This window comes from Enoplosus armatus, chromosome 14 (genome assembly GCF_043641665.1).
Source record: "Enoplosus armatus isolate fEnoArm2 chromosome 14, fEnoArm2.hap1, whole genome shotgun sequence".
NCBI classification, from domain to species: domain Eukaryota; kingdom Metazoa; phylum Chordata; class Actinopteri; order Centrarchiformes; family Enoplosidae; genus Enoplosus; species Enoplosus armatus.
The window spans coordinates 6,641,862-6,666,800 of NC_092193.1; the positions used below are offsets into that span (position 1 = coordinate 6,641,862).

The 24,939-nt window shown below is 39.7% G+C and overlaps 1 protein-coding gene across 1 annotated transcript in view; it reads left to right on the forward strand.

Moving 5' to 3' along the window:
- LOC139296265 (retinal-specific phospholipid-transporting ATPase ABCA4-like) overlaps positions 1–7,540 on the forward strand; it is a 33,303-nt gene extending 25,763 nt beyond the window's left edge. The window contains exons 39-49 of the mRNA XM_070918637.1: positions 1,969–2,092; positions 2,417–2,546; positions 2,634–2,754; positions 3,903–3,965; positions 4,371–4,477; positions 5,048–5,189; positions 5,432–5,566; positions 5,872–5,975; positions 6,196–6,288; positions 6,702–6,951; positions 7,424–7,540. Of these exons, the coding sequence (XP_070774738.1) occupies positions 1,969–2,092; positions 2,417–2,546; positions 2,634–2,754; positions 3,903–3,965; positions 4,371–4,477; positions 5,048–5,189; positions 5,432–5,566; positions 5,872–5,975; positions 6,196–6,288; positions 6,702–6,951; positions 7,424–7,540 (1,386 nt within the window). The remainder of the gene's footprint in view (positions 1–1,968; positions 2,093–2,416; positions 2,547–2,633; positions 2,755–3,902; positions 3,966–4,370; positions 4,478–5,047; positions 5,190–5,431; positions 5,567–5,871; positions 5,976–6,195; positions 6,289–6,701; positions 6,952–7,423) is intronic.
- The last annotated feature ends 17,399 nt before the right edge of the window (positions 7,541–24,939 follow it).

A 24,939-nucleotide genomic window follows, 5' to 3' on the forward strand; every position in this document is an offset into this window, starting at 1 on the left:
ACTGTTCCCAAAGGCCGAAGTGGCTGCTAACAAAGTTAGCTTGGAAAAAAAATGAACAGCCGACTCCTTAGAGTGTCTTTTAGTGCAACTGACCGCCACTGTCCTGATTGACAGGTCACATGGTGATGATGCTGTGTTGAAGAAGACTTGAAACTAGCGATTGAGACCTTAAACTCATTAGGAAAATATTTACTGAGGTAATTAATCAAGTGAGAAGTAGGGTCATTTTGTCATAGACTTCTACACAATCAGACTTCTTTTTGCAACCAGTGGAGTCGCCACCTGCTGGCCATTTGAAAGAATGCAGGTTTAAGGCACTAATGGTGCTTGGTTTAAGCTTATTATTGCCAGGAAGTTCAAAATAGCAACATGTTTTTTTCTCTTAAATTTGTTACTTTAATCTCAGGAGTTCTGACTTTCTTCTCTAAGTATTGCCCCCCTCCCCGGCTCCTTTTTTTTAACCTACAATGGCCCTAATATGCCGTCGTACACTAGAGAGTAGACAAATATGTGATATTTTGGAACAACATCTATGTGTGCGTGTGCGAGAGAGACGCCACTGTGTGAGACAATAGACAATAAGCCTTTTCACAGGAGGCCATAGCCATAACAGTGAGCCAGCATACACAATACCAGGATCCTGAGACTGAAACAGCTAAATGGAATTCAGCCATCGTGAATTTCATTATTTACAACTGTGCTTTTCCTACTGTGACAAGCCAAAAAGACCTATCTGACAGAAACTACACTGCAAACATTCATACAAAGAGTGAATAATGAAGAGTGAAGATGAGTCACAGGTGATCAGTGCGGGGGGGAACACACTGAGGGTGCCTGTTAGACGGGTGAGGAATGGCTGGCTATGAGCATGTAAGACAACTGCCAACAGTCACTCTGTCAAGTGTTAAAACAAACCTGGTTACTGTGTGGCATCTAAAAGGCTAACCCTGAGAAGTAGGGGGAAAAGAGCACAGATGCTGCTGTCATGGTGACAGGTGACTTCCTGCTCCGTCAAAAAGCGATTCCTTTTGCCAGATGGTTCTCTCCACCGCACATCTGTACTCCTCTGCTCTGCTCTCACTGATGAATCTCACAATGGGGGAGTCGTGAGACTGGAGGTGGCGTGGCCCGTATCCTTGTTATGTTGATATTTCCAAGAAAAGTCTAAAACTTCGAGCTTCTTCACCACCGACAGTAAATCACAACTGAATGCACTAGTTAATACATGTTCACCAGGGGGAGAAAAAGATTCAGCATTTCAGAATCAGAATCAGAAATACTTTATTGATCCCCGGGGGGGAATTAGACAATTGTTCTTGGTGTTGTAAAAATGGCTGCGACCTGTCCAAAGCAAAGCTGAACAGTGATGACTGGACTAAAACAAAAGTTCATCTTTATACGCAAATCTCAATCTTTGCTAAATTTCCAATATCCAGAGACGATATATGAGAACAGCCGGATCTCATATCAAATGTATAATTCAATTAGGAAAAGCCATGTACTCCAGTTCTATATGACACAGACGCTCACATGATTTAAACATGACTGGATGGTGGCTGACTGGGGTTCAGTTCCAGATGCATGAAAATACGTTTTTTGCTTTAAGTGAAATGTACGTTTTTAAACTCGAATGAACCTTCAGTCTGCGTAACTTGAACAGAGGTATTTTCATAGATTGGTCTTGTTTGCATGCCTGGGTATACTGTTGGGCCGTTCAGAACCTCTCATAAGATTTGATGCAAATGTTGTATGAGAACACAAAGCTGATGATGCAAAATATTCAGGAAAATACTGAGCTTCAGAAATGAGTCATAACTTTAATTTAGTTTAATTATCTTTTTATTATGTGTGTATACTTCATGCTGTATGTTGAAATGTTCTATCAATTCTTGACTCAAGTGAAATGTGAATTGAATGTGTGTGTGTGTGTGTGTGTGTGTGTGTGTGTGTGTGTGTGTGTGTTGCCAGTCTTTGCTGATGTTCAACGAGTGGCTGAAGAAATGCCTGCTGGTGCTCCCTCACTTCTGCCTGGGCCGAGGACTGATAGACATGGCCATGAACCAGGCTGTTACTGACGTTTATGCCAGATTTGGTGAGTTCAGTATATTTTTCCATCATTATTTGTAGCACAACGTCCATCACTGAAAATGTTTCAAATAATATAATCCAGCTTTTTGAATTATGGTTTTGAATAAAGACATAAACACTTGGGCGGGAAAATACATTTTCCAATGGGTATGGTTTACCAAATTTGACAAAATCATACCTTTGGTAATCACAGAAGAAGTAGTTTTGAGTTATCGTTGTTCTGGCTCTCTCATCTGGAAAATGTTTGTACAGCTTGTGAAAAAACACTGACTTTGTTCTGACTGAATAAAGGGTTCACTTTCAGTGCGTACCTCGCTTCTGTTTTCAGGTGAAGAGTACACGCAGGACCCTTTCCGGTGGGACTTTGTGGGGAAAAATGTTGCTTTCATGGCAGTGGAAGGCTTTGTCTACTTCGTCATCAATCTTCTGATCCAGTACCGTTTCTTCTTGGACCACTGGTGAGGGACTTCGACACAGAATCTATAGTCTATATTACACCAGTGTCCTAGATGCTTCTCCACAGATGATTTTCTCGCACCCTTCAGGTTATCAGACAGAAAGCAGAGTCCAATCAGAGATGAGGATGACGACGTCGCAGCAGAGAGGCAGAGAATTTATGATGGAGGGAGCAAGACAGACGTCCTGCACATCAGAGACCTCTCTAAAGTAAAAACCACTGACTCGACCGCATCTGTGACTTCATCATGATGTCTCAATTTCATATCATACTTTAGACTGTAATAGACTTTGTATATAATATGAGCTCCTTGGTTTCTTCCTGGCCATTCATTTGTGTTTCAAGTTGAAGTTGAAGCTTTATTTTCATTCATCTTTTCATATATTCATATAAGTATAAAGTTGAGTGAAATGACGAAGAAGAAGGAGGAATAAGTTAGTGAGTATATCCACAAAAACCTCAGTGTGAAAGGTGCTGAATACAAAAAAAACAATAAAATAGAAATACAAGGAGTACCCTCCTATTGAAATTACAGCTCTCTTTAATTTTATTACCAACTACACGTCTTCGTCAGTCAAATACCTGAAAGGAATATAAAAAATACAAAATAAAATACATAACATGGACACGACAAGTCCCTAACGGGGCTGTGTAACTGCATATAATGTAATACACATTAGCTGATAAAATATATTGTATTATCGTCTGTTTTCTTAGGTAGAAAGTTACTTATGAAAAGTACAGACTGTCGCATTATGACGTCTGAAATAAGGGGTCAGAACAGGGGAGGGTTATGTATTTTTTATTTTGGCTCAAGGGGGTAGTCTATATTTGTTGGGAGCGCAGGGGAGGGTGTTTCAGCCTTTTCTCATCCCAGAATTATATTTCTTATCATTCATTCTGGGCCAAAAATACTGCAGTATTCAAGTCCATCAGCACCAATGGAGTTGGCACCTGGACTCATTCGCTAGAGAGTGGCTGTATTTACACCATTTTGTTATGTTTGCCATAAATTATTTTCAGACGTTGGGTGGAGGATATTTCAGTTTTTTCCCCAAGTCAGAGGGAATTAATAACACAGAGAAAGGCTTTGCTTTTTTTTCTAAAATATAAATAAGACCCACCTCAGTAATTTCCATACAGTCCCTAACAGCAGAGGAAGGAAAACATAAAGGAAATAAATGTATGATATATAAAAAAATAAAACATATACGTAGTGCAGAACAAATTAAATTAATTGCTGGCAAATTTTAGTGTTTATCATATTGCTTTTTTACCTCTAAATTTTTATTATGGTTTTACAAAGTAGTACACAAACGGAGTCAGTTATTGTTGGTTCTCTGCCTTCTCTGCACAGACGTATGTGGGCAGGAAGAGGGCAGCTGTGGACCGGATTTGTGTCGGTGTCCCCGCAGGAGAGGTAAAGTCACTGAGTTCATTTACATTGAGAGCATCTACTTTTTCATTTCTATCACTCAAGTCTTCTCTTTGTTTGCTCAAGTAAGCCTGCGCATTGATTAAGCTGCCTCACAGACTGTTAGAGACGGAGATAATATGCAGTAGCTGTCATAAACCATCAGCAGCCGTCATAAAGAAAGTATATTTACTGTATATCTGGGTGTGTTTATATATCTGTTGTAATACTGTCATGTTCTCTATTAATACATACATGTACAAGGATATTTCTTGTCATTTTATGAAGTCCAATAGATTATTAGTTTCAAAAGGATATTACTAATCATTCTCTGATAGTGAGAGCATTTCAGCAGCCTTACAGCTGAATGTGTCCTCGCACAGAGAGCCTGATTGTCTTTTGTCCTGTTAGTGCTTCGGCCTCTTGGGAGTTAATGGAGCTGGAAAGACGACAACCTTCAAAATGCTCACTGGTGACACCGATGTCAGCTCCGGGGAGGCTACTGTGGCTGGTTACAGGTACATAAAGATCAGTCAAAAGTGTCCCTGGTCGATAGAACACAAGCTCCGTTCAGGGCTTGATCAGACGGTGTTTGTAAAATACTCCTGTTTCATCCTGCATGCAGTTCCAGATGGGAGACGAGCAGAAACAGTCCAATGAGTTAGAAAGTTTAATCACGGGAAGGTCAATCTGGCATTATTCAGTCTGATGACACTATCTAAGTATAACAGGAAAAAAAGCTATGAACTAGGTCTTGAGCGACAATTAGTCTCTAATTATTTAGTCTCATTAGTCTGGAGGAGCTACTGCAAAGGGATTTTGGTGCTTTTAAACCACTCGTTAAAAATCCAATTTTCATGCCTACTGTTTTAACATACAACATTCATACATACATTCATTTGACGAGACCTTTTTACATTGTTTTTGTATAGTTTTGTTCAGTTTTTACATAAAGGAAACTGCTTCCTCTCAGCTCAGCTCTGGATGACATGTTTTAAATAATGACTTTACCCCACTCATAATAGTTGTCATGTTATTTGCCGTAACGGCTCAGTGTAATGAGTTGCCCCTTGTGTCTTGTTTTGTAGCATCCTGACAGAGATTCTGGACGTGCACCAGAACATGGGCTACTGCCCTCAGTTTGATGCCATCGATGAGCTCCTTACCGGCAGGGAGCATCTGTACCTCTATGCTCGTCTCAGAGGGGTACCTGAGTCAGAGATCCCCAGAGTGAGTGGGACTCCAGCTGCTTTTTTCATTCTGCTGTCTGAATGAAACCACTGGCTCAGCCCTGCACAGAGAGCTTTATATCTGTTTTGTTAATTTGTTTTGTCTCTTAACTGTCGCTCAGTGTTCACTAATGTTTATTTTCTCCTTTTAATTTTGCTGTTATGAAGAGCTCAGTTAACAGAAGGGGTCCCTTTTGGATGGACATGCCCACCAAATGCATGTATCTCCTTCCCCCCCTGCAGGTGGCTGAGTGGGGCATCCAGAAGCTGGGTCTGACAGAGTACGCCGGCCGCTGTGCAGGGACCTACAGCGGAGGCAACAAGCGTAAACTCTCCACAGCTATCGCCATGATTGGTTGTCCAGCGTTGGTGCTGCTGGTGAGTTAGCCAATGACGGGGAGCTCGTGAACACATTGTTTGGAGGTTTTGTGGGTTTCATGCAGGGTTTTATCAATGAAATGGTTCTATGGATCCAGATGGGACGCCATATGGGTTCAGTCAAGCCCGGCCACGAATGTTTTATACGTTGGCAGGCAACTGTGCAGTTCAATTCAAATTGGCATAAATCTGAGATCTTTGCCATATGCTGATAGAGATAAGGGCTTGGTCTCTGCTCGTATGGAATTATGTTCTCAGAGAGTAAAGTTTGTTGTTTGTTTGTGACTGTGTGTGTGTGTGTTTAGGATGAGCCCACGACGGGGATGGACCCCCACTCTCGGCGCTTCCTGTGGAACGCCATCATGAGTGTCATTCAGGACGGCAGGGCTGTGGTGCTAACGTCACACAGGTTCGACCCCTAATAATGAAATGAATCCACTGCACACATCGGCTGCAGCAGCTGACCAAACACAGTTAACTCTCCTGCCAACAACTGTTGATGGAGTCATGACTAGATTGGCATTTGGCTTGATTTTACCGTAGAGATCTGCAAAATTATGATTTATTGCTCGTAGACGTGAAACAGCAGCAGTAAAAAATAAAGATGGATTGTGGTTGTTTTCCACCAGTATGGAGGAGTGTGAGGCCCTCTGCACTCGACTGGCCATCATGGTCAATGGGACCTTCAAGTGTCTGGGTACCATCCAGCATCTCAAATACAAGTAAGAGGTTTTCTGTGTTTTAGCAGGCTTGGACAGTGTTTGGGCAGTATTTAAAAATCATGATTCCCAACCTTTAAAACGTGATAAATAAAGGTTTCTCAGCATCGTGGTACAGAAAACTGGTGAGCATCAAAATGTAGAGAATTTAACCTTTCTGTGGATAGCCTTAATGTATGAAGACTAACTAAATACTAACAATATGAAGATGTACAACAACATTAGGTTACTGGTTTGAATGTTTGGCCTACAATGAAGTAACCACCACAAATAACAAATGTAGTACATGTTGTGGGTATTGATGAAAAAGTATGATGTAGGTGACGCTCAACCAAAGACAGAGAGAGCTGGAGTAGGTATAAGAAAACTGAAATGGATCCTGAAAAATATCTTCACACTGTGTTTCCTTGATCCAGATTCGGTGACGGCTACGTAGTGACCATGAAAATCAAGGCAGCTAAAGCAGACTTGTCCCCAGATCTGGAGCCTGTTGAGAGCTTCATGGAGAGCTGCTTTCCCGGCTGTGTTCAGAGGGAGAAGCACTACAACACGCTGCAGTACGAGATCGCCTCCTCCTCCCTGGCCAGGATATTTCAGCTGGTGGTGGCCAATAAAGAGAGGCTCAGCATCGAAGACTACTCTGTTTCCCAGACAACACTGGACCAGGTACGTCTGAACCAAGACGATGAGAAGAGGGAAAATGACCAAAGAGTCTCAACCTCTGTTTAATACATGTGAGGGAATTTGTCCTGATAAGATCAGTGAATCACATCACCTACAGATAACTCATTAAACTATTACTCTATCAGTTCTTTTTAAATTTGAAAATTGAATCTAATCTTATGTAATACAATTGGATTTCAGTATCGAGTCATGTTTAAATATTCAATTTTGATAATCTTGTTTAAAAATACCTATGAAATCAATCATGCTCTGCATCAAGCAATTTGATTGACATTTGTCGAACATTACGGGAAACAAATCACACCTTTCTGCTTCAGTTCACATATGAAAAACTTTCCAACAGCCAAACTTTCCGTCTTATATAATAAAACTTCTTGCTTGAAATCAGTAAATTGTGACTTACAGCAGATACATTGCGGCCCTTTTGTGCTAAAACAGTTTGTCTGTTGTGCAGGTGTTTGTCAACTTTGCCAAGCAACAGACGGGAGAGGACGAGGACGTTACGTTACACAGACGGACAGCAGGTGGAAGGAAAGACATCAAGATCACGCCAGCGCAGAGGAAAACATGAGAGTGTCACCTGTAAATGTACAGTAACACAGATGTAGAGGTGTTACTCTGCTGGGCGGAAATATAACTTTCCACAATTCAAAAGCCACTTTTAATATTTCACTAGCCAAATTGCTTTTTAAGAGTAGAGACGAGCCTGGCCAGTTACCTGCCAAAGTCACTGGTGGAACAGCCACAGACAAACAAAACAAAGCACATCTGACAAACTACTTAGATCATACGTGTTAACAGCAGTAGCTGCTTCATCGTCTGAAATATGGAAAAGAAAGAGATTCTTTGCTTAGATTGACTGGCTTGTATAAATGTGTACATAACTCGATGTGTAATGAATACTTAAGCACCTTAGAAGCAGTATTTTTTTTTAAATGTTTACATTAACGCAACACCTCAATTTTGTGACCTATGTAAACACATGTCATTCAATGTTGGTTGTCCATGTTTTTCCAAAACATATTTACGATCACTTCCATTCTTTTCAGTCATTTACTGTTGTACATTTAAGTATTTCTTTGTCTGCCGTTATTCATACATTGCCATTACGTTACGTTGTTCTCCAATGTCAGTACAAAATATTCCTCTTAAATGGGTTACATTTGAGAAAGGTAATTATATAAATATAGCTGTAGATAAAGAGGAATCATTTTTTGTATCTGACCAAATAAAACTTTAACATGCTTTATACTTTATGCTCTGCGTAGTCTCGACTAGCTGATTTGTACTGCATCACCGGTCCCAAATAAAAACAGTCCAAAGTTTCATAATGCAAATGTGAACTGCAGTATTTCTTACATTTATTTCTGAAATATGTCAGCCCTCTCTTGCTTCTCTCGTCCAAAGATACTGGATGCTACTGTGGGTTATTTAGTGAGAAGGAGAGTTGAAAGGCGTTTCACCCCGGCGACCTACAATAACTCCACTGAAAAGCTAAGAAAGCTACAGCAGGTCAGGTGAGAGATAGCTTTGCATCGGGGCCAAGGCGACACTGTGTTGAGTGGTTTGTCACAACCTGGATTTATCTGACACACAGTCCAATTACTGTTCTCCTGCCGCAAGTGCTGGTGTCATTGCCTCAGGCCGCCCACGAGCCTGAATTTCATTGGCTACCTCAAAGAAACAGAGGGACGAGGCTGCTAATGAATTCTCTGGTGTGGATCTCACGCTCCTCTCCTGCCCATATGGTCATCTGGACGAAGCTGATGAGCATGAATAGTGTCGCAGTGGGAGAGCAAACGAGTCATCCTGTAACAGGCTGTGAAATATGACTGTGTGCCGCTGAACACCAGAGCACAATGTGTTATGTATGTTATCAGAAAACCAGTTGATTTACCGATAAGTGTTATTAATGTGCATACATTTATACACAACTATATATGGTTGGATAAGTTTAAAACACAAATATTCTAACATTCTAACAAAAGCTGTTATTTGCATGACACAAAGGGAAAAAAATGCAAAGTGAGCAGTGGTGGGAGAAGAATTCAGATCCTTATTTACTTAAATACATTAAAGCAAGACTGTGTAACTTGTTGAACAGCACCCACTGTGGCCCCAAGTGGGGATTATGGGATATTGACAAGTGCTAAAACATACATTACGTTCCTTTGGCAGACACTTTAGTCCAAAGCAATTTACAATACATGCATTCACACCACATAGAAGCAAGAGTGTATCCCTTCTAAACAAGCAACTATCAGTAATATCAGTCACACAGCAATATACATAAACCACGTGCTACTGGTCATGTGTGCATGGCCACTTACAAAGCTATAAACTAGTGGCAAATCTGAGTGTATTGATTGAATTGAACAAGGTTTAATTTTGCTGCTTATAAATTCAACTTTTTTTTTAATTTTTAATGCTTTATTTCCTCTTTCAATTTCAAAATATTTGTGTGTGTGGGGGGGGGGGGGGTTCCAGAGAGGATTGATATCACTCTAGGCAATTAGCTTAAAGACACGCGTAACTCCACTCTAAAACCACAAATTGTCATCTTTATATTTATGATTGTGCACAGATTACACAAACAATATATACTGTTTTAAATAGTGAGCTTGAGAGATGCTGGTAGGCGGATTTTTCTTAACTTTAGAGAGGGCCCGGATTGCCAGAGTACCAGTGTCTAAAACATTGCTATTATTTTAAACTGATAGCTGTTACTGATGCATTAGCATTTTTGCAGTATTTCATGAGGTGGAGCTACCTACTTTATATACTCTCAGGTAATTCAACCTTTGGTATGTCTGTAAATCGTTGTGTTCAAAATAACTAGAATGCAATGGAGTAAAAAATACAATATTTCCTTCTGCAATGTATAAAGTAGCATCAAACTGAATTACTTGGGATCAGATCAACCATCAGGTCATGCCATACTTCAGTGAACAGCTGTTACTCTCATTAAAGCCCTTTTCCATGGTCGTGTTTTCCATGTGGTAAAAAGTTATTCTACTGGAACTGATGCAAAATTACTGTTGACTTCAGACTCCTTGGCTTTTATTAATTGAATTCAACACTTCTCCATCACCTCTATCAGCTAAATGCCCGAAATGTGAATTTAATGAAGTTTAATGAACCTAATGTCAACTTGACTGTGTTAAGGAAGCCTAAATACACCAGTAGCACAACAGCTACAAAAGGAAAGTGAAGTGAATGTGACCTTTGTGTATTATACATGCAAATATAACCGTAATTAATTTACTGCTGCAGCCTAAATTATTGAGACTTCAATTAACGGAAAATTGCCCAACTCACATTACTTTAACTGAACAAAGAGAGGTTCAGTCTCACACACACTTTACACTGTGACACTATCATAAATTTCTGTCCAAAATATGAAACATGAACATATGCTGTAAAACACAGATAATCCGTTTTTGCTGGCGCGTTATAAATCAGGTACTGAAATGCTGTATTTAAATGACAGATTTCATGGTCAGACTCACTTGATGGTGTATACAGTGGGTGATTGATGCAGCAGCAAATCCACAGTGATAGAAGTGTTCTGAGAGGTAGAATATCAAAGGCTTTTGCTTTCATAATCTAATTGACAGAAATTCTTGTATTCTCTTGTGCAGATGCCATTTGGTAACTCTTCTCTAAGACATAACTCAGTCAAATCAGAACACAAAGACACGTATTTTTAGATTCAGATAAACTTCCTGAAGATATCATTATACATCCGCAAATAAATGTCCACGAATCCGCTTAGAAACTATAGGAAAGAGACTCTCCTTTTAACTTCAGTGCTTGTACCTGAGAATCATCAAAATTTTCTTCAGTATCAAACCAATCCAATGATAGTTGTCGTACAGCAGCGTGTTGCTGCCACCATGACAAAAAATATTTGCTCAGAACGAGAAAACGTGACATGAGAAAAGTAGAAAAAAAGAAACAAGAAATAACTTTATCTTAATTATAGCACAAAACTTCACAAAACCACCGTATCTCATGAAAACTCTTCTTGTTATAACATGATAAGCTGGTATGTTGGTATAACAAGAAAAGGATAATTACCTGAAGAGACACTGTAGCCTAGAGCCATCACATCACATGATTGATAAACATTTAGCATGATGATCGAGACATGTAACTGGGTGTTGTTAAGGATTATGATTGTGTATTTGGTGCCTATGTGTGATCATTGTTTGTGGATTTGGTATCAGTGATTGTCAATGACCAGACTAACGACTCAGTTTAGTGTTGGCATACTGGAGTATCTGACACAAATGGACATCTCCTACCCTCCCACCACCACCTCCAGACAGCGTGAGCAACACACACACAAGGCCAGATAGTGACTGTCGTTAGGGACGATGGTGTCCCAACCTCTCTGTAAGACCTGCCTACCCTTCCTGACCACAGACTGTACCTCTTGAGGGTGTATGCCTATGTTTCAATGTGTGCAGCAAACTCACCACCACATATCCACCACCACCACCACCACCATCCCTCCACCTCAACCTGGACCAGAGACCTACACAAGCAATTTTACATATAGTTTTTAATCTGGACAAAAACATATTTAACCAATAACCCCTCTGAAAGTTGCCTGTAGGTGTGAATGTGATTAGGATTGTCTGTCCAGGGTGTACCCACCCATGTTGGGGGGGAACTCAGGAGTCAGACTTTGAAAACTTTGAAAAGTAAAGTATTTTTAACAACTCGACTCAAAGTTGAGAATTCATGAGTGATGATAAAGTGAAAAGTGATGCGATTTCTAATGATGACCAGGGCCAAAATCATTCAAGTATTTCAATGAATTTTAAGCTTCTTGCGGGAACTGCAAAGTCTTACAGCGGCCTGAATGATGACTGTAAAGCGACCCCCAAGTCCAGCTTGAAAATGTCAGTTAAAATAATGTTCGCGCCAGGTGATAATGGAAGCTGTAATGATAATAAATGTTGGTCAGTGATGTGAATTATTGTGAATTAGTGTTTGTCGTGCAGGGAATAAATTAGAAATCTTTCTTGTATTGCTAAATTGCAGTTTGCATAAAAGAAACTTTGTCAAACTGTTAATGCTGTTGTAGGGGGGATGTGTGGAGTTTCTTGGCGGCAAAATGTGTCTGGCTCACTTTGAGTCGCAGCATTTAACACTTTTTAAAGGCCTTTTTTTAGCTTGTGAGCCAGTGCGGCGGATATTCTGGGTCACAAGTTTAATTGGGGGCACGGTTGAAGGATGGAGTCGTAAAAGGTTACTCGTGTATCTATACAGAGAGCAAAAAATGAACGTCTGGACGAGAGACGAAGTTGCTGTCTAAGTACAAGCCGAAAGGAGAAAAGTTGTTTGTTAAGTTTGGTGTGTGTTATATTCCACTCTGTGTGTTGTCTGAGAGAGAGAGAGACGGAGAGATTCACATGTACAATAACAGGAAAAGGTGCTGAAAGCTGAATATATATTCAGCATTCAATCATTGTGCATTCAGACAGCTTGTTATATAGATGACTGCAGGTTGATTTACAAGTATTCAGCAGCACAATGGTCTGATGCACCATGAGACGGTTGAAGTGAGAAAAATGACAACCATGAAAGGAGGTACAGTATTCAAGACAGTAAGTACATTTTATAACCTTGGACCTCGTGTTTTTAAAGTTTGTTCACTCAGTTCTGCAAAACTTGACTGGCCATCAGGACTCATGCGGATGAGATGTCAGGTACTGGATAGCTGGATTTTAAAACACAATTTTTACAATTTTGGATGTGTCCAAATCTGGCAGCGATATAAAATAGTTTAACGGATATAAGCTGTTGAAATAAATGTCAGTTGTGAAGTAAAAGATGCAGCAGAAATGTCAGTTGTTTTCTTTTAATCGTCATTTTTAAGTAAAAAGAAATCAAAACATTCTCGTTTAAGCTTCTGATTTGTGAAAATCTGCTGCTTATCAATGTCTTCTGTAAATCCAATATTTTTGGGTTTTAGACTGTTGGTCGGATAAAACAAGACATTTGACGGCATCACATACAAATTAGGACATTCGGCATTTTTAGCTGTTTTCTGATAATATAGAGGGCGAACAAAGAATTGAGAAAATAATGGTCAGATTAAATGATTATGAAAATAATCCGTAGTTACAGCTCTATCAGACATCAACTGACATTTTAACTGCTTGAATCTCTACAAGACAATTCAACTGCTTTCAGCATTTACACATCAACGGACAGTTTCACTGCTTTCTGTGATGTCTAATTGTCTAATCCAAGATGGCGATGCGGATGGCTGCCTCGGTCTGTTGGAGCACATTGTTTTGCCTTCACGGAGCTCTTTCACCAGAGAAGAGCTCATGAACATCAGGGGAACAACTCCAGTGGATTTGTTTCCCGAATTTCTTGCACCTTTTATATTCTACATATTTGTTGTCAAAACAATAGCACCTTCAGACAGTAATGTATGTTACTTGGCAATAAACAGTTTCTGATTCTGATTCTGAGTGATTACACTTCAACTGACAATTCGAACCCTTTCAAGTCTCACATCTTTACCTTCACCTCTTCAGCCCTCGAGGGTCTCACAACTTCCACTGTTCATACACATTTTACTTTAACTGCTTTCAGTGCTTAAACTTCAGCCGACACTTTAACTTACACCGTCTTTCATTTTATACACTTAAACTGGCATTGAATTTCTTTCAGGACTCCCACTTCAACTGACACTTTCAGAGAAATTTATTACTCAACAATTTCAACAACAAGCAACTTTCAGTGCTTGAATTTCAACTTACTCTTCAAATCCTTTCAGCACTTTCACTTCAACTTTACTCAGGGCTTACATTTAAATTGACACTCCAACTTATTTCAATGCTTACACTCAAAAGGAAACTTTAACTTCTTTCAGCAATTCAACTTTACCTGCCATTTAAACTCCTGTCAGTTATTGTATTTTCACTTCAACTAAAACTCGCCTTTTTTAGTTATTCTTATTGTGAGATGCAGAGTTTTCATATTGTACATACAATATATAATAAGCTTGGCTGGCCATTTGTACGTATGAGGATAAAATGTTCTGTATAGCCAGATTTTACAATACAATTTTTACACTTTTGGATTTGTCCAAATCTGCCATAAAACAGGCCATACCGTATTTGTTGACAGAAGCACAGGGATATAAAGGAAAGACAAATGAATGTGTCTTTACAGTGATCCGTCTAAACTTCAGGTCCACAGTGTTGTAGAATCAGCTTGGAGAGGAACATGCCCATCGATAAAGTCTGTACTAAACAAAAGCTCAGCTGTTTCCTAAATTAGCCTCATCATGGCGTTTTCCCTGAGAAGGCAGGAATCATCAATCATTTGTTGGTAATTGATCAGCGACTGTACTGACTGAATCAGAGGTGTGGATAGTTTTCAGTGAAAGAGCTGCAGGACCATCATTTTGCTTTCCAAACACACTGCAGGATTCAGCGGGTGATTCAGCGCTCTCAGAACTGGATGACAGTCGTCAAAGTTTTATGTTGTTTTGAAAATGTTTCTGTCCTGCCCGTGACCCGGAACCAACCACATGAGGGCAGTAGGTTTATGAAAATACCCCGGTAATGTCTTACGTCAACAAAGCAAGGCATCTCTGCTGAGGCATCCCTCTGTCATCTCCTCAGTTCTGTGCCCCTAACCTTCAGGAGGTGCGTTTGAAGTCTGAGGGATGTGTGGGCTCATAGAGGGAATTGCTGATCAAGTGTGCTTTTAAAGTGCATCAGAGCCGTGCAGCCAGCCTGCATCTTCTCGCCTTGTGCATGTGTGTTCTCGTCTCTACAGAAGCTGCAGGAGCCTTGAGAAGTCTCGAAAACAAATAATTCTCTCTCCCCTCTCACACCCACACACCATTATTCATGCTACATGAAATGTACTCCATAAAAAAATACAAATGATATATGCTGCTGGCTTTAATTTCTGTTGTTCACACTTCAACACTCCCGCTGGAGTTGATCAACAAGAGGGGAATAGCTGATGTCCCTTGGTAATTTGTGGTAAACTGATCACAGGAGCAGAAGAGCAGAGGGGAAATATTAATTTGTGGACTAATTACTTTAATTTCTTAATCCATTTTATTTCACTGACAAGTATTTCTTGTGTACACTTGTCTTTGTCGTCTTCTCCAGTTGTGCTCTGTACTTGCCTGAACCCAAGACACTTGGTCATTTGCATTTTGAGTGCATACTGTAGATAAAAAAATACAGTCTCAAAATGAAGTCACTTGGGACTTAATGGAAGAAGATGGAGTTCTGCTGGCGGATTAGATTTGCGAGGCAAAAAAAAGGGGGGGCAGTAAAAGTTTCTAAAGTTGGTATCAGTAAAGACATCTCATCATAACTTAAGCAGATATTGTTGGTCTGGGTGTGTGGGCTTGTGTGGGCCTCAGGGACTAAAATAAGCTCTAATCAATAGTAGAGTTGGCTCATCATTAGTTTGCCATTCCTGCACTCTTGCTGATGTGAATACCAACTTCCCAACTCCGTGTGTTTAGGCTATCATTTAACGTGGCACGTTGTCAACATTTTCACAAGTTTGGCTCAGAAAAGAAACTCAGGCGCCGTCAATTTAATGTTCTCCCAAGGTGTCTCGTACACAGAAACAAAAAAAATCCCAAGACAGAACACATTTGCTTTCCTGCAGCTCGTGATTACCATAAATCTCAAGCCAAGGTGCTGTGGTGATATAGTGAGCCATTAGAGATATGACAAATGCATTCATTAACTTCCTCACAGCACCTCAGCTCCATGCTGTTACTCCCCGAGGGGGTGGGGTGAATAACTTTGTTGTTGCCTCTAAAGGCAGTGGTATCGACCCCGGGGGTAATAGAGGAAAAGATGATTGAGAAAGATGGATCGACATACCTCACCTTCGAGTGCTGTTCTTGGCCTATTGACTATGATGATTAAAAATGTCTGACAGGAAAGGGTTGTTTTGTCTCACCTACAGGTCAGAAAATAAAAGGGACAGCTGGGAAGACTTGTCTTCTGTGTGCAGTATGCCACTGCTTGAACATGATTATTAAAAGTGATTTTTGAATTAAGAACTTGACTTTTTCTTCTTTTTTTTTACTGGAGGACTACAAAGCTGCCTTGGTAAATTAAATTCATCGGGATATTGATAATGCACTTGTTACAAGTCTTAGAAACAAACAACAATAATTGAAGAAACTGTGTTTTCTAAGTCTTTACATCAGTACAGATGGTGCAGTCAGATCTATTGGAAAACACCATCATGCAAATGGAAAAAATTGATGATGAACAGTTTTTTTCCTACTACAACACTTACATGCTCTGTAAATCACATACATGCCATGTGTTCTCCCTTAAGAAAAACAATTAAATGTAATTAAATGTTATATTTTTTGGTTTCACGATGACACCCTCTATCTTTGCATTCATTCGACTCAGTACCATTAGTTCTCCGTCTTCGCAGATACAGCCAATCAAATCAAACCGTTCTATCACTAACCCGTACTGACTTAACAGCCAGACAGCAGCCTGCTGCACGACACAAGAGCTACAGACTTTGAATAACAGCCCACATTAGCTCTCCTGCTAAAGTCTCTTTCTTATCCAACTTGCAAACATGAACACACATCTTGTCCTGCACCTTGGCTTGTTGAACAGGTGACCAAACAAACAAACATCCACCGGGGTAAAGTGCACTGCTAACGTCAGTTTGCAGGCTAGATAGCTAAGCTAATGAACGAGCTGCTCAACAGCATGTAAACTGGCCTGCAGATATCACCTCGGTGTGTCTAGTTGCTAGTGTAGTCCTTACTCTTCAATACCACTGCTACCAACACGCTGCTAATTTTGTACTGCAAAGGGATGACTAAATGTGATTTCAGTAGAATTTTAATTACCTTTAAGGTTGGGAAATTCAGATCATTCGTCACTGTCACAATATCATACAATATATATTGTGTATCAGCTTTTTCCAACTCTTCAGGGTGCATCATCTTATACACATTTTCCCAAATTCAGCATGATATATTTGGTTACTTTGGAAACTTTGGGTTCTCCTTTAGAATTTAAGATAATGTTTTGTGGGTTTCAACAGTGTTTTAGTGCACAGCATCAGTTTGTGATGAGGTTGCTACTTGTTAATGAATCAGTGAAAAAGAGTAATTTATCAAAATAAAGTTAGTTAAACTACCACTAGATATTACCTGGCAAGCAAATCAAGATAGTGATGGTTAGTTGATCAGATTAGCTACCTAACACACTTATTCATCTACACTGTATTACCCAAATACAGATTATAGGACAGTAATTAGGTCAAGTCTTCCAGATAGTGTTGTTACCTGACTGTCTGAAATGTTCTGATATTGTAAGCCCTATTTGATACATCAGGAAATGCAAAACAGATTAGCTGAACCATGGAGGCAATTGTGGAAACTGAACTATGAATAGTTCCCTTTTGAAAAGGTCAGTCACGCCTCATTTACAGAACACAATTGAATCATTTGCCTGGAGAATACATATGAATCTCTCATGAATGTCTAATTGATTTCATTTTAGACCATCACAAATTAGAAAGTCAGAGCAAGTCACATTTAGCTAAAAAATGAGCACATCTATATATCGCACAAAGACACTAGGTACACACACAACCACTAAATCACATTGAGACAAAAACAGTCAAATAAGATCCAGGATAGTTGCTGAGTGACAGCTTTTAGAAAAAGCTGATGTACACATCCACAGACAGCTTCAATCTGTCCTCATGTAGAGCGGGCTGACAGCGAATTTGTCCCCGCTAACCTGCTGCAGTGGCAGAGTGTAATGAAGGCCATCTCGACTGTTAAGCCCCTTAATGTCAAAGACAATAAGGTTGACTGCCTGCAGTCATTCTTATTGTAGCTTATTGCAGATCACTGTCTACTTACACTGCGTCCATGACTAACACAAAATGCTATTTCCTTGGTTACCTTGACAATGCTAACAACGTGGTGAATGAAACAGGTTGTATGCTTAAAGAGAAAACGTGCTCTGTTGTTGAGCTTTTGAATTTTAACTTCTGAATGAACTGAAACTAGACTGACCCTGACAAAATGTGTGATTCTATATGTGTGTGTGTGTCTGTGTGAGCACATCCCAGACAATGGTTGTAAGTGATTTAATAAAAAGTGCCATATTTCTTTTATCATGCGCTTTCTCCCGCAACCCTCTGAGCTTTTTCCTTGAAAGAGTGGATCCAATCTCTTTTTACAGTACCCACACCAAGGCCTTGCCTGTCCTTGGCACAGATCAATCTCCGAAGCTTGAGCAGTAGAAAGTTAATCTAGAAGAGGGGCCTGTTCGTCTATGCCTCGACATCCCCGGCTGTCAGTCAAAGATCTCTGTGCACCTGTCCTGACAGCCGCAGAAGCTAACATCCTGAATGGCCCTCCCAGGACCTGCAGGCCGCCATCCCTTTATCATCTATTGACCTCATTATACTGAAATTACTGAGAAAGACTGAGAGTTGACCTGACTGCTAATATGCTGTTGATTTTACATTTATATTTTAGGCTTTTAGCTGACACACGTGCCCTAAGCAATTTACAATATGTACTTTAGCTTGTATATACAGCATGCAGCAACGATCGTGCCGCCATTTACTGATGTGACTGCCCATATGTGATATTCCAACTCACAGATGATCTGTTCCACAAAGTCATGTCAGCAATGTGCCTAGAAAAACAATCCACAGATTGATCCACAGCAAATTGATTCTGAAATCTGATTGGCCAGCTGTTATGTGTGGTCAGGTGTGTGGGGTCAAGCGCCTAATGAATGCACATATGCTGCGTTCATGTGATATTACAGTTATCGTCATTATGGGTTTCTGACTTGTCTCACATCAACATCCAAGTCGAAGTTACGACTGGGGAACGGATTTCTTCTGAAAGCTCAGATATATCCGACTTGGTACTTGATAATACGGAAGTGACTGAAAACCAAGCAAACATGGACGGCTACAGATCACCTTCAATTTAGTGGAAAGTTCTGTGACAATGAAAAAGTCACCAAATGATTTTATAGAAACAAATTGAAAACAATTAAAGACGTTTTTTTTTTTTTTTTTTTTTTAAAGGGCCGATTCATAATTTCTTAACAACATAAATGTGAGGTGATATCACATACTGAACTTACAATAAGTGAGTCACTGAAGGACAATCAACTTAAAATAGTTGTTGTTACATTTTAGCAGACACCCTCATCCTGAGCAATTTATACGTACCACAGTTTAAGAAGCTTAAATCCACGTAAATCCCAGCAGGTTCCAACATTATCATTTAGCCTTTTGTTTACTGCACATTTAGATCATGGATACCTTTAAATAAACCCCTGTAAACTGTTACACTGGTTATACTGCCAGAGAGCGGGGCAATGACTCGTAGGTCCTGGTTGGAAAATAATAAACGATGGTACTGTTATGTTCTTCAACTCAAAGTACAGAAAGCAACAACAACAACGGAGCAGAACAACAAACAAGAAGTGTACTATATTAAGTGGCTTTGTGTTTTAATGGTATTGTCATGTGTGGGCAGAGCATCACATTGTAAATCAGTAGCCAAACTGAAGCTAATAAAAAGGATGGATCGCTGTAACATGAGTCAATACAGAGTCAACAAGTCTGGGCTGTGACAGGTTTATTGAGCCCATTCATTCAGGGAGACGAACCCTTAGCTGCTGTGCACACAGATAAGGGATGATTGCAGAGGAGTGCAGCCAAATACAGAAACGCAAACCTGAACAAGTGATATTCAAAATCGGTGTGGAGCAACGGCATGAAGGACAAAGATTGCTCTCTCTCTCTCCATCTATATCCCTGTGTCTCCATCTATCTGTCTCTATCGACAGAATCTCAGTTTCCACCAAAGTCGTCACACAAAACTTTCAGAAGAAGTAGCCTGCTTATATTTCCTCTACTTTATCTCCCACCATGAAATATCCAAGATGATCTCAGACGATAACTCCTGCCTCTGGCTTCAGTAATTCGGTTTGGTGGACAGACAGAACAGAGTTTACAGTAGCTTTGATCATCCGCCACAGCTTGAGGGGATGTGACATTTATGCTGCTCATGAGTACATGTTTTTTTTTGTAAATAGTTGCTGTTGGAGGATTTATAGAGGAGTGTTGTGAAGAATTGAGGGCAAGTGTTGGAACAATGTGCAGCAATGTTGTTCCTGTTTCTTATTTGTTCATTTTTGTATCTTATATCTCAAACTTTAGAGGCAGGCCAGTGATTTGATTCCCACTATGGCGACTCATGCATTAACAGTTGTGCACCATTTGCTCTGTGAGGATACAACTGTCTCCAACTGTTATAATTTCATTACAGGAAGGTCTCTGGAGCATTTTGGTGCTGACACTTTGAATCTAATCATTGTTAATACAAAGTGGGTTGGCCTCCGCTTTGAAAAGCAGACAAAGCATTACCGGTTTAAAAGCACTAATTATAGAGATTGCTCAGAAAAGAAATCTTAGGAATGATCAGTTGACAAACAAAAAACAAAGAAGTTACGGATATATTACAAAATTGATGATGAGTTTGGAGTTTTAAACTTCCACCCAGGCCTCATCTCATTCCAGCTCTTTTAATTACTGTTTTAAATTGTAGTGTATGTTGCCTCAAGCTACCTCTCTGCTTATTTTCTCTACAGTATGTTCAGAGAAGCCACAAGACTCAATTGATTTGTTCCCTTTTGGGTTAAATGGCTGCATGTATGAATAGGGACATCTTCCAGCTGTACACATGCGGAATTAACATTGAGCCGTTTTATCCAGTAGATGGTTTTGTCTAATCTAGGATTTTAATTTTTTTTGATTCATTCATTGTCTAAGAAATAATGTTTAAGAGATAGACAATGATTGCATCATACTGTCCAAATTGTATTAATATGATTTTGGATTATCAGTGTAACATAAAAAGTAAAATGTAATAGATTTTTCTATTTTTCTGGGAAAATGAAGTATGTTTAAAGTTGCTAGCTACACCTTGGCAGCCCCATCTGTATCACTTTCAACCATATTATATATACCATAACATTGCAGTGGAGCAAGGTTTGGTGACGTGATGTGGTTGATTCTCTAACTGAATGATGTAATTAGTTTAAAGTATCACGACAATCAAAATACAATTTCCATTTTTACTCATCTGGAAACAAACCCAATTATTGAGTGTGACATACAAAGGGAGGCCTTTTATGGAGGCTAAATCTTGTCTTGTTAATGTCCTGCTTTAAATCTTAAGTCTTAAGTGTTCCCTGCCACCAACAGCAGTTAACTTTAATGACTTCAATCACCACAGTTGAATTGTTTTAGAGACATGAGTCTGTGGCTCTAACTTGAACTCAAACTGTTTTCCACTGCCCTGAAACGTGCCTCGATTGCATAAGAGACCTGTCACGATCGAAACTGAATTGATGTTTAAAAGCAACTTCTTTCCTCACTTAGGTCGGAAATTGGCTCAGGAACTGACAAAAATACCATCTCTCAGGAATGTCATTATTTCAGTTTTTCTCATTTTTTTTACAAATGCACATGATGCCATCCATCTTTAAAAGGAAAGATCCAATTCCCTGCTTTTTCCCCTGTCCTGTTTCACCTGATGCAATGCCTGTCTTTAGCGGTTGTATAAATACAGCAGGGAATATCTGAAGCCCATTTTAACACACATTGATAAGGCGATCTCCCACTCTTAAAGGATTAGCTCACAGCTGTCAGGATGATTTGTAGCATCATGTACTATAATCGAAATAATCAGAAACACGCTCTGTATTTCAGCGGGGGAAAAAAGGACATTTCACACCAGTGCTTAACATTTTATTCTAATCCCTTTGTGTTTGGCAAAGCTGGACTGACAGCTAAAGTCATCCGCGCTGTTGGTCAGCAGATGTTCGTTTTTATACTGTAATAATGATAAATAATGCTTCCCAGTGAATGCTCATAAAATGGCATTAAATGGACCGGAGTAATTACATTTCTCATTTGGGGCGATGGATAATGGCTCTCAAGGAAAAAGTTGCACTGTGTGTAAAGTACGGCCTCTGTCACAGACTATTTCACATTCAACATTCAAAATTGGTCTGGGTTTATTTCCTGTTGCGCCGTATGCTAATATCAATAGCTGAAAGGAAATAAATCTGACCCCAAGCTGTTCCCTAGCAACGCAATTCCAATGAACAAGAATAGGATAACCCTCAATGTTGACACCCCATCACAGTCACATTGTTTGCTTTGAACTTGGCATATTATGTCACAAACATCATATATAAAATGTTTAATTTAACACGTGTCATTTGTTGACACAAACTAGAAACAAAAGGGGAAAATAAACCAAGTCTTGCAGGACATCCAAGGTGTATCATGACGAGTCAACTGAAAACTAGCGAACCTCACTGATTTATCTGTTGAAAAGCAATAACTCACTCTGTATCATCGCCGCTATTAACAAGACGTCCCTCCACACAAGCCCCCACTCGTTTTTCTACTGGGTTTGTGTGCATCCTGGAGTCTACGTCTTTATATATAAATCAGTTCCTGCTGGGGTTTTATTATCTTTAATGCTCCCTGCACAGTGTTTGTGGTGTTGCTGTGTATTCCATGTTATGTTGTTGTATATGCTATGTTGTATTTCCTTTGTAGGGAACCCCCCACCCCAAGAGTAGAGTGATGCTGAACATTTTTAGTCAAGTTTTGTATGCTTCCTACAGAATTTCATGATAAAACTGCAAACATTTACAGAACAGTGGTGGCCTGGAAATTTATCAAATCATTAAGAATTACTCACATTAATATTCCTGCTACTTTAATGCCCCAGAAAACTTCATATCTTTCTAACATTAAATATTCAGGACTAAATAAGCAACAAAGTTAAAGTTCAGGGAGAAAAAAAAACAACTTACAAGTAGATAAAAGTTTAATGCAGAATCTTCACTGTGCTCGTGCCTCAATGTGGTCATGACATGGCAGATAAGTTAGCTAAAATATATTGATATTGCATTAAATATACCTTTTCTTAGCAGTCAGAGTGAAATATCTGACACTAATGAGAAACGTACTCGAGAAAAGCAGGTTAATGATTGCCTCAGTTGATTCCATGTGTACTGGAAGATAAGCAACCTCTGCTTATCAACCCTGATTTAAAATGAAGAAAATATGAGCTTTCATCAGTGGTCTAGGTTTAGGTCGTTTGCATCTTCCCTGCAGTCCAGATGACTTAGTCTGGGGTACAAGATTCTATGGTCTACAAGGATCCACATAAAACACTAGTTCATTCTCTGTCAGTGAGAGGTGTAAGAAGACCTAACTGAACAAGAGTGTGTTGCGTTCAAGCGAGCTTGCAAAGCAAAACATGAGTGAACATGAGTGTGCTTCACTGAATCGATTACACTAATAATAGAAAAACTGATTTTTTTTTTGGGCCAGTGGTAGCTGGTGGGCTGGCAGGGTTGTGCTTCATTGAGCTCTAGCCAGAAGGAGCCCCTCACAGGTGGTGGTGCTGTAACATGTTGGATCTGCAGTATTGGATTCATGTTGATATCTATTGTACAACTGTCATGCTGTACAAGACTTGTAGTTATAGTAATTCAAGAATTACAGAGTCCAGATCCAATCCCTCTCTGTGCTGTAAGAAGCACTGAAGTTAATACATGGGGAGGTCTTTGACACTGGTGCACTCCAGGGATCAATATCTCAGGAGATCCATACTTGTGTTTCCTGCGGCGTGGAGTTGCTTGTGGCTGCTTCTCTGACCTTTGAGATGCGTCCCGTCTGGCTGACCCGCATTGATCTGACCTGGAGGAGAGTTTCAACACCGAGCCCGTCAGAGATTGAGCCGTGGGTGTTCAGTTTGCTCTCACAGTGGATGTCAGTGTGAACATACAAGCGTGTGTAGGGACACTTGGTCCAATGCAGCAGTGGATGGCTAAAGGAAAAAGTGCTCAAGGTCGTGACGCACACCGTGAAATCACACCTCCTCGCCACACTGAGAGGCTCCCGAGTGAGTCGACATCCACATGAGTCAAGAGACCGGCACTGCAGAAGGTGTGAATATTAACACGGTAAATTTAGTCTGCATTGAGTGATTTCACTTGTTTTGAATGTCATCTCACTTGTTTACAGTATCTCAAGATAATACATTATCAACAATATTATGCCCTTAGAAGATTTATTTTAGGACTCGCTTGGAAACTTGCAAATGTTTTACAGTGTAAAAAGAGTCGCCTCCCACATTAAACTTGCAACAATGCTTGGGTCAAATCTGGCTGCTTGAGAATTGTGTTTGCTTCGCAATTAACTTCTATTCTTGGATTTCAATGCGTCTACAAAAATGTTATTTGAGAATCTCATTGTTCACCACAGATTTCTTATCTCACTATGGCCTCATCTTGCATCCATTATTGTGGTTATTTTAGAACAAGTTACTTCCGATAAAAGGCGTGGGATCATTTCACTTGTCTCCACAGCACATCAACTCGTTTGATCTGACATTTCTAGAATCAAGTGAGGAACCAATATTATGCTTTCTTGTTGGATTTGATTCACAGATGTTTCATATTTCAGTTTTCGTGCATGTGAGTTGAGAGGTTAGTCAGCCATTAACAGGATGCTAATTAAAAGGTGTAACTTGTATTTTATTTTTTTTGGTCGGGCTTATTCTTCCTCTTACATCTCATGATGCACAGTTTTTTTTTTTAGAAGAAAAAGAGGAATAAAAGAATGTTTCTTCTGTCTGTTTTTATTATATTATCATACTAAAACTTGATTGACCTCCGCCCGGGCATTCAGATATATGTAACATACTGAAATGTATAGGAATTTTCATTCAGTGCAAATGTAACGCATGTAAAATATGACTGTATCAGTGCAGTAAAATTTAGATAATGAATATCCCATCACTTATAAAGTTACTGTCATCTTATTAAAATTGTAACAGGAAAACAT